Source organism: Martes martes (assembly GCF_963455335.1).
Source record: "Martes martes genome assembly, chromosome: 16".
Classification (NCBI taxonomy): domain Eukaryota; kingdom Metazoa; phylum Chordata; class Mammalia; order Carnivora; family Mustelidae; genus Martes; species Martes martes.
The window spans coordinates 8,002,631-8,019,191 of record NC_137904.1 but is presented as its reverse complement, the minus strand read 5'-3'; the positions used below and the strand labels follow the sequence as shown (position 1 = coordinate 8,019,191).

Below are 16,561 nucleotides of genomic sequence, written 5' to 3'. Positions count from 1 at the left end.
ATGGGATGCACTGTGGGGCACACAGCAGGTGCTCCTCAAATGGCAGCTGTGGGGGAGTGGGGGGCTTCGGAGCCCGAAGGGGCTCACGCACCTGCTCCCACCTCCCACCACCCCTGCTCCCACAGCCCTTCTCGCCAGCGGGCCCTGCCACAGGTGGGCTGGATGGGGCATGAGACACACACAGCTCCTGCCTGGGAGGGTTTCACACAGTTTTTACCACCCCTCTCCCAAGTAGGCAATGCTCACATCCTATGTCTTTTCTTCCAGGACCTTTGAAGTTTTCGCTGTAAGTGGTAAAACACATCAATGGATTTCCCCATGAATATTTATTGAAATGGCACTTCTAATACAAAGCCATTTTAGTGAAACTCCCAGGAAATGCATTTCATGCAGCCATTGATCTTAAAATATTTACTACAAATATGCTCATCTTGGAACTATTACATGCTGCTCCTTTTTATTTGTTCTGGATGAAATCGCAGGGATCTGGCACGCATGGTTTTTACAAGCTGAGCAGTGTTGTCGAGATGATGTTGGCGTTCGGCTTTCTTTCTCCCGGGCCCCCGATGTGTGGGTTTCTGCTGCTCCTCCGCAACTCTCGGGGTCGGGGAGGCACTGAAGGCGAATCTGTGTCAGGTGAGTTCTGAGAACAGACACCTGGAGAATCAGGGGCACAAGGGCTCATCTTGCCAGATGCCCCAACTTACCCACAAAGGTACCGCTTCACATGGGGCCACTTCCCAACCCACCCACTGGATTGGCAAAACTTTGAGAAGGTGAGAAGCTGCGAGGTCCAGGAAGATGCAGGAACGCCAGAATTTCATATGTTCTGGGGCGGGTGTGGATGGCTATGGCTTTTTGGAGAGGAGGCCACCAACATCCGTCAGGATTACGATGCCACCTCTCCCCTGAGTCAGCTTTTACGCTTGGGTCCTACAGACCTCAAAGCACTCGTATGTAAGCGTTCGTACCGAGCAGCCCTTGTTGCATGAGGCCAGCAGTGGCCCCAGCCACAAACAGCGTCTCCAGCCAGCGGGGAATCGTGGACAAAGTCCCTCCCACTTCCTTAGTCCCGTGGCCTTGGAGGACTGCTGACTGCTCACGGGGTGTCAGCGCACACCTCCAAAGCATAGATTTTCATGTGCATATACAAATATTACAAGCATGGGATAGACAGACCGAAGCAGGAGGATTCAAACAGATGAGGTAAAGTGTTGGATGTTTCCCTGGTGCCAGCAGGGCGTACGTGCCGCACGTCGGAGGTCCTTGCTGGAGGATGTTATGCACCCTCCCCACAGCCCACAGCATATCATCGAGTGGGGACCTGAAAGATGGAAAATTCCGTCCTCGGCCATGAGCCCTGGGGCCACGGCAGGGGCTGGACGGGGAAGGGGGAAAAGACAATGTTAAAAAGATACTACAAAATGAGGACATACTCGGAATGTAATGCCAAGTAGGAAAGAAAGTAAACCCCCAAGTTCACACGGGGAGGAGAACTGCGTAAGAAAATTGACGAGGGACAAAAATCCTGCCTTGGGTTTGGGCCATCATCGTGATAAGGGACTTGCAGCCACCACGTGGGGGCTCTTCCCCCAGCCCTCCTCCTCTCTGCATGGGATGCCAATCCTTGCTCCACAGACCCCACGGCCATGGTTCCCCCCCTACACACACACACCAAGCAGACAGGCTGGTGCATTTCAGTCCAAGTGCTGAACACAGAGAACCCGACAGCTGGGCTCAGGTCAGGGAGACAAGGTGGTGGGTCAGAACAGGTGTCAGCCTCGCTACCCCGTCCTGCACGGATGCTGGAGCCCCCAGATCCCAGGGTGGCTGGGCTCTTGGCACCTCCGAGTTTTCTCATTGCCCACGTCCGAGGGCCAGTGACCTCTGGGATTCAGACAGGCCAGAGGTGTCCCAGCAGGGCATTCACATGGGACACAGCCAAGAGGCTCATGGAGCAGAATGTGGCCCTGGAAAGAGCGGAGGAGGGCTCCCTTGATCCCTTCTTCCTGGGGCTCGTCTGCACTGGGGAATCTGCACCGTGAGGTTCTTGCTTCCATCAGATTGGAGGACTCCTGGGTGTGTGCATCAAACATCCTCTTCAGGGCCCGGGAATGCATAACAGCTCAGCCTTCGGACAAGGGACAGAGACAGGGAGGGGATCCGAGCACAGGGTCCTGAGAGCCGGCGCTCGTGGTCGGGATGAGTCCTTGTAACTGCCCTGAGTGCGGGGGACACATCAGCCCCCAGACTCAGTGGCTTCGGGGACGGTCCCACTGCTTTTGGCTCCTGTGCCACAATCCGTTCCCCCTTCCATGTATCTGGAAATCTGTCCTGGAATTACATGCTAATGAGGCAAGGGAGAGGACATGGACAGTTTCCCTGAAGGTCACACTCTGCGATCTGGGTCCCGTGGAGAACGTGTGTGATGCAGCCTGTGGTCGGGCGGAGTGATGTGGTGGTGGTGAAAGTGGGGAGCCTTTGGCTTCCTCGGTTTGAACATGTTCCATTAGACTTTGTGCCTGTCGGAGGTGACTGGCTGGCAGAAAGGTGACCGTGAAGGTCTCCCACGGAGAGCCGAGCCCTTGGTTACCTGACAGAGGTTAACATGGCCATGGGGGAGGGGAGACTGGGGCTGCACGGAGAGCCCTGTGGGGCCGGAGTCTCCCAGCCTCGCGGGCTCCCTCCCAGGCTGCGTGTGGGGACAGACGGTTGTTGGCGCATACACGGTCAGAGGGCAGAGCCCACAGGAAGGATGCTGGAGGCCACCTTCTGCAGGGCAGGGGCAGGGAGCTCCCGTGGTCAGATGTGCGGGGACTGCAATGCAGGAGTGCGGTTCCCAAAGGGGGCTCAGTCCCTGTACCCTCCTCCCCTTGTCAGGCTGAGCTGCGTGGCTGAGGGGCTGATGGGGAGGTCCTCTGCCCTCGCGTTCGAGGAGTCCTGCCCACGGCAGGGAGAGAGGCTCAGGGGGTAGCCCCCGAGGAGCATGTGATCCGGCCACTTCCCAGTCGCCATCTCCAGAGGGTCTGTGAGCCATAGGACCCACGGAGGCCGTGCCTGGATTCCCGGCCCACACGGACTCTGAGTCTGTGGCTCTAAGTTATGGCTGATTTGGGGTAGTGGCTGTGTGGCGGTGAATTAGTGACAGAGACGTTTGCTGGCGGGGCAGGGGTGCTCCTCCCTGTGTTTCCCCCTCCTTGTCCCCTCATCTGGATGGCGGGGCTGGGAGAGAAGCCCGGTCCTCCCCACGGACGAGCGTGTATGCATGGTCTGGGGGCCCCACCACGGCCTTCCCTCTCCTCCTTACATATCCAAACACTGGTCCTCCTGCTGCCCACAGGAGAAGGGGGCATCTTTGTTTACACCTCGGGGCCTGTGCTGAAAAGGAGGTTTCCGTTTAGAAGAAAGAGCATTGGTGTCGGTTTGGGGCTCAGCATTAGGTACCGAGCAGCAGAACAGGGGGCAAAGGTCGGCCGATGACCCAAAGGACTTTGGACAAAACCCACTGCTTTATCTCCAGTTTTGCAAACGGGACACAGGCCGACCAAGAATGTGTGTCTTCCATTCAGACAACTCCCTGGAGAGCTCGGCACTGCTGTTCTGCCTGCCGTGGGGATCCCATAGCTCACTTTTGTCCCCCAGCATCTCAGCACGTGGGGGAGGGGGGCTCACAGGTGTCATCAGCTCTGTCCCCGCACCAGCTCACAAGCAGGAAGCATGAGGCAGTGGTTGCTTTCCTGGAAAACTTGAGAAGCAGTGGGTTTAGGAATTTCGTGCATCCCTACTTCCTTTCCCTGATAGTTGCTGTACCTCCGGCCTGCGAGTCCTGTGCCAGGAGCAGAGCGTAGGAAGGTCCATACAAAATATAGCACTGTCCCTGTCCCCACGGGTTTAAAAAATCCAGTGAAGTAAACGTGTAAATAGAGCTTTCAAGTGAATTGAAAATGGTGATTATTTATCCAACTTAAAACATGAAGAATGGAAGGAACACACAAAACCTGATTTAAGAGGGTTTTTTGGTGTGTTTTCCATGGCACTGTCTGTTTTGGGGAAGGCCTGACAGAGACTGGGCTCTTGAGTGAAGGTCTGGCTGTTACCATGTCCCTGGTGAGGTCAGTGTTTGGATCAGGTACAAAGGTGATGCTTTTTCCCCAGATTGTGTGGACGGTCTCAGCAGAACTGTCAGACAGCCAAGACGGGTGAGGTCTTAGACAGCTCTTCTTTCAAATTTCTCAGGGTTTGTTTTTTTTTTTTTTTTTCCCTAATAAAGAACTTGAGATTCAGAGAGGAGAAGATGCTAGCCCAAGGTCACACAGCATCTCCTGGCGACGCTCGTAGGTCAACTGATCCAGTCTTTGTGATCAGGCATCTGGTTCTCACGGCAGCTGGTTAGGGAAGCACTCGCTCAACTTTTCCTTCCCTGAATCGGACGCAGATGGCGACATGGTCAGGAAGGCGGGGAAGGGACGGCAACGACAAACACTGAGAAGCGGCAAACTGATGAGAAGGTCAGAGGTGGTGAGCGCTCAGCACACAGCCGGGCTCGTGCCTCAGAAAGGCAGGCATGTCCCACCAGGAGCCGGTGGAATCAGGGAGCAGGAGGTGGCCCAGGCATGATTCACGGGGTCATTGGCTGAGGTCCCAAACCTGGGCCTGCCAGGAAGGTTGACTGGGCACCATCCTCCTCTCCTGGAATGAACGCAGAGCCGCCGACACTCCGATGAGGACCAGAACTGCCAAAGAGACCACAAACCCGACGAGAGAAACTAACAGCCAAGGAAATTAACAGCACTGAGTGCATTTAATGTCCGCCGGCAGACCTGAAAGGGCACCATCCACAAAACCGGGGCAGACCGTGATAAAAATTAATTAGAAGTTCCAGGAATTAAAAAAAAAACAACAACATCTAATTATGGAAATGGACAGGTGGGTTAATGGGAACTGTACCCAGGGGAGAGCAAATGATCATTTTTGAAGACCAAAGTGCAGGACCTTCGTTGTGGGATCAAGAGAGCACGTGTGGGAAACCGCCTGCTGTGTGCTCCCAGATGCAGCTGGGCTTTGGAGTCCGTGTGCCAGCGAGAGGAATTCGAGAAAGATGTTGGAGGGAGGGGCAACATTCATCCCAAAAATAGTTAATGGCGTCTTAAAACTAGACAAGTCCAGATACTGAAAGTCCCACTGTGTGCTGTGCAAGATTAACTAAAAAGGAGTGCCGAGTGGCCAGTGTGGACTGGGAACTCAGCCCCAACTCTTGGGGACACGAGTGTAGCCGGGGCCCTGGATGATATCCTCAAACACCCCCCATAGTGCAGACCAGCGGGGCAGGGGAGCAGAAAGTATGGATTTCCAGACTTTTCCCACATTGGTGGTGTGACTGTCAGACCCCGACTTGGTCCGCAGGGATCCCCACCTCCTGGGGCTCGTGTTTTCGTGGGACCCCCATCCCCGAGTGGGGTTCTGTCCCATGGGATGCGGCAACGATGACTGGATGGCCTTCCTGGGATCACATAGTAGACTTGGGACCCTCCTGCCAGCAGCCGCTCTGCAGCGACCTTCCTGCGAGAGGCCCGCATGTCAGGACCAAGTGTGGATTGGAGGGACTGAGGGTCTCTGTCCTACAACCACAGAAACTCAGTTCTGCCAACAGTGTGGGGGAGCCTGGGTACGGACATGCCCCAGTCAGGCCTCCAGTGGGAACACAGACCGCTAACACCACCTCGATGGCGGGCGGCCCAGGGAGGTCCACCTAGATGCCCAACCCATGGGAGCCAGGGGAGGGTGCCTGGGGTTTGGCTTGAGCTGCTGGGTTCGTGGTAATTCGTCACGTGGCAAAGGCAAGCAGCCCAGCTGCTGATGGTGGGGTGTGATCTCAACTTCGGCCAGTAGCACTGTCGGCCGGGCGCAGGGGTCCTGTCTGCCTGCGAGGCGGGCGTGGGTCACCTGGTCGGCAGGGGACAGGGGCCCTGCCTGCGAGGTGGGTGTGAGTCACTGGGTTGGCAGGGGACGGGGGTCCTGCTTGTGAGGTGGGCGTGGGTCACCGGGTCGGCTGGGTGTGGGGCTCAGACAATGGGGACGAGATCAGAGAGTGACCTGACGCCAACGTCCAGGTGACTGGCTGTCCTGTGGTCAGGAGGGCTGGCGTGCGATGGGAGGGAGCACCCACTTGTCCTGTGGGTGAGCATCCCAAACTTATCCGTGAGCCCCCTGTGGGGGGGGGACAGGACCCTCTTCCATCTGGGACACCTGGGAGAGAGCCTGAACACCCCGGCACGGCACGGTCCCTCTCCCTACTCCTCGCAGTCAGGTCTTCAAGTCCTGGCCCTCGGCGCCGACCCCCACAAACCACACTGCAACAGCCCTGGAGAGCTTCCAGGTGCAGGAGATACACCTCTGCCCCAAGCATTCTTGCAGCCATGAAACCCCCTCCCCCCCGCCAGCACTCCCATCACCCCGCTGAGGGCCCCCCAGGAACCAAGGAGCTCCTGCCATGTTTTAAGGGGAAAGTGAATTCTGCTGTGCAAACATTATCACACATTCATGCACTCAGGATCTAATTTTAGCTGCAAGAGGCTTTGTTACAACATGCTCACGGAATTAAGCAGCTTTCTTCCCGGGGTCTGGAAGCCTGTCTATTCTTCTGTTTCATTTACACATCACTGGGATTATCAGAAATGTGTTTTAGTTTTTTAAAATTATATATTTTGGTGTTTCCAAATGGGTCCACAACGGGAGATGAAAACCATGGAAATTACACGTCTTAACGCAGGTCTGTGTGATTTCATGGCCTCCCTGTTAAAGCTGGAATCTGCAGAAGTGGCGTTTGTCACAATCCTCCCCCAGATTCACACTGGCTTTTGCGCCCTGGCTGCTTGGGGCAGCAGCCGCTTGATGGAGAAGCTGAGAGCTCCGGGAGGCCTCACTTGCACAAACGGACAGCCAGAGCCGTGCCTCCAGGCTCTCCCACAAGAAGAACCAGCCACAGGGCCTTTGCATGCCCTTGCTCATCAGACACCCAGGAGCACCAGACCCCTGTAGGGCACCCGACCATGTGGACTGACTCAGCGCAACACTGACCCCATCTTTCTACTCATCGCAGGTCTGGCTGAGGTGTCCTGTAAACCACAAGGCCATCACAGCAGTTGACTCTCCCCCGGGGAAGGAAGGGAGATCTCTGCGGACCTGCAGCAGGAAATGGACCATCTACCAGGGGGTCTGGCTGATGCTGTCCTGATTCCAGGTTGGGCAGGAGGGTGGGAGGCCCAAGGGTCAGTGGGCCTGGCCCTCCAGCCATGGCTCTGCCCTTCCCAGCCTCCCTGGGGTCTGGGTCTTCTCCCCGAAGTCACACGGGGGGCCGGGAAGAGTGAGGGCCAGAGCTGGGAGCCAGGCTCAGGAGGCAGCCAGCATCCAGCTCTCCATCCCATCAAGACTCTAGGCTTGCTTCGGGGGGTGCGGGGACCCTTGGGTGCACGGCAGGTGGGGCCTCCTGGCAGGCCTCACCTCTTCCTACGACTCCAGAGGAACAGTTTCGTCAGGGACCTTCCCAGCCTGAATCTCAGAGCCGGGGCCATGCCAATAAGTGTTGCCAGCGTTAAGCGGAGAGCGGCTGTGGGATGGCCCAGGACAGGCTCAGCACCACCGTGGGTTTGGTGGGACAGGTGTGGAGGCCTCCCTCCGAGGAAGGGCAGCCCGCCGGGCCCTCCACCCCACCAGCTCTCACCACAGTGGCTCTCGGGTTCCCAGGCCCGAGGGGGAGTGCAGGGTCAGGACGTTCCAATGCTGGTTTCCCCAAATCTCTCACCCCGTTTTCTTCCCCTGGCACAGTTTGGCTCAGGCTGCAGGAGGGCAGACCAAGGGGCCCTGCCACCATCACTCCAAGACTGAAGAAGCTGTCGAGGGGCCCACACACCATCATCCACCTGGCAGGGGTCCAACCCACCCTCCCACACACACACTGGAGACCTGGTAGCGCGGCCTCATTTTGAACCCGAGGTACCTCTGAAGGGAGCTCTGTCCCTCCAGGCTGAGCACCAGGTGGCTGAGGATGGTCCCTCTCTGTGTTCCCACCTCTGTCCTCATTCACCCACTCCGCCCCCAGCTGCAGAAACTCAGATGCACATGCCCCACAACCAATCCCCCTGTTCTCCAAGCCCCTGAGCCTTTGCACACACTGTTCTCTCTGCCTCAAGGTCCTTCCCTCGGCTCTGCTGGGGTAATTCCTACAGATCCCTCCAGACCAGCCCGTAGGGTGCCCCTGAGCCTGCATGGCATGCACAGTCCTCTGCTACTGGGTTTCTTCCCCTCTGTGACCACCCCTCCTCTGCCCCCTGAGGCTGTAATCTGGGGTGGGCGGCTTTCCTACCGCTCCCCCCAGCCGCCGGCCAGCTAGCACACAGCAACCCACTGCGCTCGTGAAGACCCTTGCTCCGGGGTGAATGAGTGGGAAAGACAGCAGGCTCCCACAGAGACAGAGGGTGTGTCAACGAGGCCCAGGGACCCGGCAGTGGGGGTGGGGGGTGGGGTGGGGGTGTAAATTCAGAGGATTTGGCCGTGGTCCCTCCCCTGATGGTTGTGTGGATGGGGGACATGACCAAGATGGGTGGGGCCACCGGTCCAAGTGACACCAAGACCCATCCCTCCTGGGTTTCCCCATGTGCAGCCCCTGGAGGCCAGCCCTTCCCTGCCCCATGCCCCGTTGCCCCACACCCTGCCTCTAGGACATGAGATGAAAAGGCCAGGCAAGGGGAACCCTCCACGGAGTGTTGATGTTGGATGGGGTCGTGGGGGGTGCACAGAGCTGTGGCAGGTCCTGAGGTCATGTGCAGCATGGGGTCAGGGGAGGCTCCACTCTGCACTGCCAGCCGGTCTACGGAGAAGGGCGATGCAGGGCTGTGGACCCGGGAGCCTGGTGGCCATACCCCAGCTGTTCACAGGGCGTCAGATGTGCCATTTAGGGTCACAGGGTCCAGCAGCCTCCGTGAGCTCACGTCCACACCGCGGTACTCGCTGCCCACAGCACTGACGCCCACTCAGCCCCGCACTAGGGGGCAAGGACCCCGGCCAGCAAGCCTGCAGCGGGAAGCAGGAGAGCCGCACCGGGAGCCCAGCGTGCACGCGCGGGCCAGCGTTGCCAAGTCCGAGCGGGTCCCTGCAAGCGTGCAGCAGCGCATGCAGCGGGTCTGTGAGCGCAGGGTTCCCGCAGCGGCTCCGGCAGCCGGGCCCTGTGGAGCAGTGTCCAGGCGGCGCGGGCGGAGCAGCCGGGCGTTCATCTGGGCACATACTCTCTGGGAAGCCCGGCCCTCCGTGGTCGCGCAGCGCCTTGTCCACCGTCCAGATGTAGCCGTGGATCAGCGCCCTCATCCTGGGGGTGAAGGGCTTGGGATGGTGCAGGGGCCGGCCACACCTTCGGAAGCTGCCCTCCTTGTTTTTCTCCACGCACAGCAGCCACTCCTCGCTCACGGACACAATGAGGAAGGCCACCATCTCCCTCAGCGTGGGTAGCAGGCTGTGGCACAGCTCCTCCTCGTGCACCACCAGCAGCCCCTTGCCGAATCGCAGCTGGTCCAGCACATTCGAGGACCACCAGGCGGCGTAGCTGCGCACGAAGCCTGGCCACTCAGCGGGGAGAGATGCACAGGTCAGCCCACCTCCTGGGCGCTGTGGGTGGGGAGCCGGGGAGGCGGGAGACCAGAGCGGGCAGCCCCTCGGACCAGGCCCTCCTGACGACCCGTGGGCAGTAAGAGCAGCACCTCGGGGCCAGCCTGGGTCACCGGGCCACGTCTGCATCAGTGGCTGTGCAGCCCCCCACGAGGACAGATGTGGCGTGCATGGAGAGAGCTGGTTCCCTCTCTCTTGGATGGTGAGCTCCCTGCCCTCAGGGTCCACGCCGGGGCAGGGAGAGCCACGGGGCCCACGCGGCACAGTGGTGTTCATCACAGGTGGGAGACGGGGTGACCCTCATCCATGCTCACCTTGCCCTGGGTGACGGGGACGAGCTGGGGCACCGTGAGGACGGGCACAGGCCTGAAGCTAAGTGAGCGAGGTCCCTGCCTGATGCGGACCACGTCCCACAGGGGTGGCCAGTCCACCCCATGACGCTGCCGGACAGCCGGGCAATGTTCGGGGAGGATCTATCCGTGAGAGCTCTGTCCTGGCAAATTAAGACATGTTGGGGCTCTTGTCTTGGTGGGGATGGTGTCAATATCAACAAACAGCCTGTGACCATCCTGCCACCTCGGATGGCATGGGAACCCTTCGCTTTCCCTGGTTTTCACCACCACCCTCAGACAGGCACTGCTCTGGTGTCTTGGGTGGGTAAACTGAGGCCCCTGGGAGCTGAGGAGGGACCAGAGCTCAGCCTCCTGCACCTGGGGCGCCAGCAAGGGGCAGGGTGGGGATGGGGACGTCTGCTGGGGCAGGGTCTGCGGAGACAGGCCTGCCTGCCTGACAGCCCTGCTGCCCTATGATCGCTCAGTGTCCCAACACTCGCCCCCTGGACCCGTGTCCCGGCCACACTGCCGGGGAGCAGCTGAGCCTGGGGAGGGCCGGAGACGGTGTCTGCACAGGAGAAGAGCTGCCTGGCCTCCCCCACGCCCTTCTTCCTACCTTTGCTCTTCCAGTTTTGGTTGGCCGCGTAGCCCAGGTGCCCGGCACACTTGCCGTTGAACTCGGTTACCAGGGACCTGTACGGGTTCCGGATCAGCAGGATGGCCGAGTCGAACATCTGGATCTCCCTGCAGCCGCTCTCGTGGGTCTTCATGCAGATGGTGTGCCAGCTGCGCCAGTGGTCCTTCTCGCCCTTGAACCCTGCGGGGGAGACAGGGGCTGCTGAGGACAGTGATGGACCCCGTCGTGGCAGCAGGCAGAGCTGAGCGTACCTCCAGGAGACCCCACAAGTCTGGCGGCAGGGCCCTGACGCCCCTCTAGACCCTGTAGGCACGTGTGTGTGGGCGTCTGCACGGTGATTTCCCGTGAGCGTCATCGACAACCCGAGGGGGAGTCGTGGCCGCAGGCGTGGCTCAGAGTGGGCAGGACATCTGCCAGGATCACAGGGCAGCACGGGGCTCTGGACACCTGGTGCAGGTGTCCCTGTGATGCCGGGCTTCCAGCCCCGGCCCGGCAGTGGGCCCCGGGGTCCTGTGGCGAGGTCCCAGCCCTCCCCACCTGTAACAGTCTCATGTGGGTCAGCAAGACGCTGTGGGCTCATTCAGCGGTGGCCTTTATGCTGGGGATGGAGGGGCTCCATGTGCGGTCCCACGGAGCACAGGGCCTCCCAGGAACTAGGAGTAGGGGGCCGGTCAAGGGGTGCAGCCAGATGTCACAGAAGGACCCCTGGAGGGATGCCCCAGAACCTAGACTCCGGCCACTTCCCAACAGATCCGGGGTCCGCCAGCCGGGGACCCATGCTCCATAAACGAGCTTGAGTGTCTCCTGGGCTCTTAAGGGACAGCAAGGAGCCCCAACACCACCTACTTCGTGAGTGTGGTGGTGGGGGTGGCACGCAAAGGTGCTGCAGGCAGGGCCAGGTTCTTTGATGCTGGGAAACAAGGCTCCTCTGAGTCAGGTTTGCCTCCTGGAACCCAACACAGTTCAAACAGATGTCTGCCCCAGGCTTAACAACCGTCAGCCTTCGCCGGGGCTCCTACTGCCCAGCGCGGGGGACGAGGGAAGGAGGAGCCAGACCACGGGTTGTAAACACGGGATGAGGATCGGGATCAGGTTCCCAGCACCCCAAGATCTGTGGTGCCTTCTGTGCGCTGTGGGCTGTCCCCACAGCGGCCGCTCTGTGTGTCCCATAGGCCACAGTCGCCCAGGACAGACCGAGTGCCCTTGCCTGTCACTAGGGGGTCGGTGCAGAGGCCAGCAGCCACCCCTTGCCAGTCCCATAAGCCTCACAGGGGGAACCTCCAGGGCCATCGCACGTGGCCACTCCAGCCACTGGGCCCCCGGGCCACTTGCAGACCAAGACCACCAGCTGTGCAGACGGCTATGGTCCTCTAGACAGCAGGTGGCCAGCAGCCCGTGCCACGGGACTCCACGGGTGCCAGGCCACAGCAGGCAGGACCCTGGAACAGGTCATCCGGCCATCCCCCTGGGGTGCCAGTAACATTCAGGGCATAAGGATCAGCCACCAGCTTTCTTGGCTTCTCCCAGCAGACCAGAGCCCCCACCAAGCTCAGGACGCTGTGGACCTGGGTTTCTCTTCCTAAACCATAGTCCGGTCAGGAATCTGGACGCACGGGGGTGACATCTGATGGCAGACCGACAGCCCCTCGCTTGGCTGGGGTTCTCGGTCCTACTCAGCACAGGGAGGCCTCTCGCTTCTGCAGGGGGAGACTAGGGGCCACACAACTCTGGAGGGGTTTGCACCTATCTTCAAAAACACAGCGTTTTTAGGAGCTCCTTCTGGCCTCACAGAAAATCAAACAAATGAGCCGGTGACGTCTCACAGAATTACTGCGGGTTCTGACAACAAAGGGAAATTCAGAAAGTGCTCGTAGCGTGGGAGCACAAGCCACCAGAAGGGATGTCCCGAGTCCTGGGCTGGCCACACGGCTGGGAATGTGTTTGCAATGCTGGTTCCCCCGGGACTCCAGGCCCTGTGGCCCTCGCTCACCCTTGTTGCACAGGGTCCCGTGGAAGTAGAAGCTCCCCGTGTAGAAGCGGTGGTGTGCTCAATGAGGTGCGGCGCCCACGTGTTCCCGGCTCCCGGGAAGCTCGACAGAGCCACAAACACCTTGGCCTTGGTGGGCAGGAACCGCCGATCCGTGCAGCGAGTGTCTGAAAGGCCAGAGGCTGACCACCGACCGCCCCACCCGGACCCACCGCCCCCAGTCTCCTGCTTCACCGATGGGGAACCGAGGCAGGCCCAGGGGGAGGGGTTGGCTGCCCAGGCCTGTGCCCAGAGAGAGCTCTGGGGATGACGAGGCCTCCCACGGCCTGGGCAGCAAGCCCTGGCTCCCCAAACAGCACAGAACATTCCAGATTCTGCCCGAGGGTGGTGGGGCCCCGCCTTGCGGGTGTCCTGCTGTTCCTCAAAGCACCTCCATCCCCAGGCTCAGGGAAAGGCCAGGTGTGTCCCGTGTCCAGCCTCCAGGGACGATGGTGGCCTCCCCTCCCCACCCCGGGCCGCACGCGGCCACACTGGTCTCTCCAAATGCCCGGAGAGCACACGTGGCAGACATGGCGGGGAGGGCCCCGCACGCCTCATGCCCCAGGCACCGAACTCACCCTGCACGGGCGTCTGGTAGACCTCGCAGTACTCGGCCAGCCTCTGTGCCTTGGGTTCCTGGCCACACAGCGCACTGTCCACCACGTCCCGGAGGCTGAACTGAGGCGTGGGGTAAACACAGTAGCACTCCCAGCCCCGCAGGATGGCCAGGGGGAACTCCTGCTGGGGAGCGAGGAGGGAGAAGCATGTGGGGTGCCCACTGGGGCCAGGCCTCCCGGCTCCTGTCAGCATGGATGGTGCCCATCCTTCCCGTGCCAGCCCAGGGGAGGCATGGCACACGGGACGTGACTTCTGCCCCCAGGAGCTCAGAGCGGGTCGGAGACCCGACAACAGTCAGTGTGAGCCAGGCCCGGGGCTAACACTGGGGGGCCGGAGGGAGCACAGGGAGGACCAGACACCTGGCGCAGGGGCGTCTGCAGGAGCCAGTGTGTGCAAGGGTCAGGATGGGACAGGTGAGCACACATACTGCGTTGTGGGCCCACTGGCCGTGAGCCCGAAGGGACCTCTGGCGTTCCCGCTGGGGCTCCCTGGGGAGGAGACCAGCTCAACCCAACTGCGGGGGGCAGGGGGTGCAGGCCAGGACATTCCCGAAGTCCCTGCCGGCCCTGCCAGGATTAGGGGCAGGGCAACACCTCATGGTGAAGCCGTCTCCTGGCCTCCTTGGTCGCCTCTGTGGGGTTCGTTCCCTGCTCCCTCTGACCCCACAGAGGAGACCGCTGGGTGCTGGGTGACCTCGGGCAAGGTGCTGAGCCTCTCTGCCCTTCACCACCGAACATGGGCAATCAAATCCACTTCGCATGTCCTTTATAAGGGCAGCCCAGGACGGGGCACGACATGTGTGGGTGCTCCAGGGTACCCAGCCCCATCATCCCTGCCTGCCCGTACCTCTTGCAAATGGAAATGCAGGGAGGGAGGTGGCAGGGAGGGAGGCGGGAGGCCAAGGCAGTGCCACACAGACCTTTCTATTTTTTGCTCACAGCAAAAATCTCGTATAAATAAAGAAAAGAAAAATCAAAAGCATTTTCTGAGCGTGGCTTGGCAAAGTGAGGATTTCCGTGCTTAGAAAGTCGCTGGGCCAGTCCCAGCCATGGTGGTTGGGAGGGGGGCGATGAAGAGCCTGCGGCAGGGGGGGGGGCTCCTGTGTTCAGGCCAGTGCCCCCCAGTGCTGTGCACCCCCACCAGAGCCTCTCCCCACCTCCCTCCTCCTCCTGGACGCCCACGGGCAGCTGCACCCCTGCCGGGAGCTCCCGGGGTCCCAGCCCGGTACCTCTGAGGGCTTAGCTGCCACGTGGGGACAGAAGCCTAGACCCTGTGCTGTTCTGACACTGCACACCCTCACCATGCACCCCTGTGCACCCAACCACCACACACCCCTGTGTGTATTCATCACGTATCCCCATGCACCCCCAGCACACACCCCTGTGTACCCCCACCACCCATGCCCATCGCTGCTACAGCACCGAGCCCCCCCCATGCAGGAAAAGCCCTAAAACAGCCCGGTAGCCCCATCCAGAATGCTAGTCTCTATAAAACAGACAAGTCCTTCGGCTGCTGGCTTGGGAGAGGAGGAGGACCCGGCTTCCCTCCGGCCTCCTCGCCAGCTTGTCTTCTCCCCTGGGACCAGAGCCCTGGTCCCCATGCTTTTTCTGGACAAGGCTCGAGACAGGGATTTTCGGAGGATGGAGGACGGGGGAGGTAGTAGCTCAAGGTGTCTGGGCTTCCTGGACATAGGGACCAGAGAGGAAGAAGCAGGCATGTAGCCCGTCAGATCCCCACACTGACCCTGACACCTCCGTGCCTCAGTTTCCCTGTCTGCGAGCCCCTTCTCATCTCTTAGGACTCCACTGCCCCCCCATGCTTGGGGGACCTGAGGGTTTGACGCTCTGCCCGTAGGCTCCTCTCCAAGGTCCCCATGCCCGGAAGGTCGGAAGTCCCACCCCCACTGCACCTGTCAGACCCGCCCATGGCCACAGCAGCCCAGCCCCCCACCAGCCCACCCTCGGGCTCCGCAGCGGGGCCCGCATTGGCATGTAGGGCTGGGGCCTGGACCAGGCCATGAAGCCGCACCGGCGGAGCCCCCAGCCATCTCCCTGTACCACGCGGCCTCTGTCCCAAGCCCATGTCCGACCCCCACATCAGGATGCAGCTATACTCGGAGACGGGGTCTCTAAAGATGTCATTCAGTTAAAATGGGGCCATGGCGGGTGTGAGCCAATCCGACTAGTGTGGTCATAAAAAGAGATTCAGACACACACACGCAGACGACCCTATGAACACAAAGTCACGAGACGCCCGTCTGTGAGAGGCCTTCACTAGCCACCCCGGTTCACACCACCACAGCCTTCCCACCCCCACGAGACCCCGTCCCTTTGCTGAGCCCTCGGGTTCTGCCGTGGGAATCACTGGGTCCCCTTTCCTCCCGCGGTCAGCCGAGGCTCCGGCTTGTGCTCCGTGGTCGTCCAGCTACCCTAGAACGTACTGGAAACAGGATCCCTCGGTGCAGACTTTCCCTTCCCTCAGAAATCCACGTGCCCACACTGGATCCCCGTGGAGGAACCTGCAGCTGTGGTCCACGTGCAGACACACCGCGGGGCGTCCGTTTGCCCCACACGTCTGGGCTCTGTCTGCTGTGTCCTCAAAAGTGCCGGCAGGACCGGGTCCCAGAAGGAAGTGTCCCTCTACCAGTGGCCACCCCTGGTGGGGGTTGCACCCCACCAGGGACCTGAGCCCCTCCACTTCCTCGAGTCGATGAAACTGTCAAGATCCAGGTGCACTGGCGCGCGGGGTAGTGCGGACATCAGTGCGGTTTTATTTACAACAGAACAGAACTGGATTCTGAAAACACAGGACAATTTCCAGCCCCTCGGGTGATGACAGGAAAAGCTTACACTTCAAGCCTCATAGAAGGAAGAAAATGGGCATGGATTATGAATTGAGGTTTCTATTGACTGTATTTCCATTAAAATGCATAATTATTGAACAATTTAACTGGCAGGACTTCTGACTTAAAGGACATTTTGATTTCTGCTTCTTAAACTTTATCCTTGAGTTAGAGAAAGTGACCTTGTCATAGTAATGACTCCCCTCCTGGTCCTCTCGACAAGTACTAGAAGGTGTTGATTGGCTCTTGGCTGAAATGGCTCAAGGGTGATAATCCCTATGTCTGTACTCGTGGGCTTTGGGGAGATGGACCAGAAAAGAGCTAGGTGCACTCTTACAGATGGGAAATAAGAATGTGCATTTAAACAACAGATCAGGGCTTGGGTCATAGGCCTGGGCGTCTCTCAGCAGCTCTGTATCCACTCTGTTCTCTCCACTCTCTGCTTTGGT

At 59.9% G+C, this 16,561-nt stretch overlaps 1 protein-coding gene across 1 annotated transcript; it reads right to left on the bottom strand.

Annotated features, from left to right (window-relative positions):
- Positions 1-9,265: 9,265 nt before the first annotated feature.
- On the bottom strand, positions 9,266-15,288 carry LOC308357108 (sialate:O-sulfotransferase 1-like; the record flags this gene model as incomplete). The annotated part of the gene is given in 8 exon segments (XM_080826599.1): positions 9,266-9,300; positions 9,303-9,657; positions 9,972-10,097; positions 10,490-10,806; positions 12,617-12,664; positions 12,667-12,780; positions 13,231-13,393; positions 15,229-15,288. Coding segments are annotated over 8 exon segments (1,218 nt in total).
- Between the last annotated feature and the right edge of the window lie 1,273 nt (positions 15,289-16,561).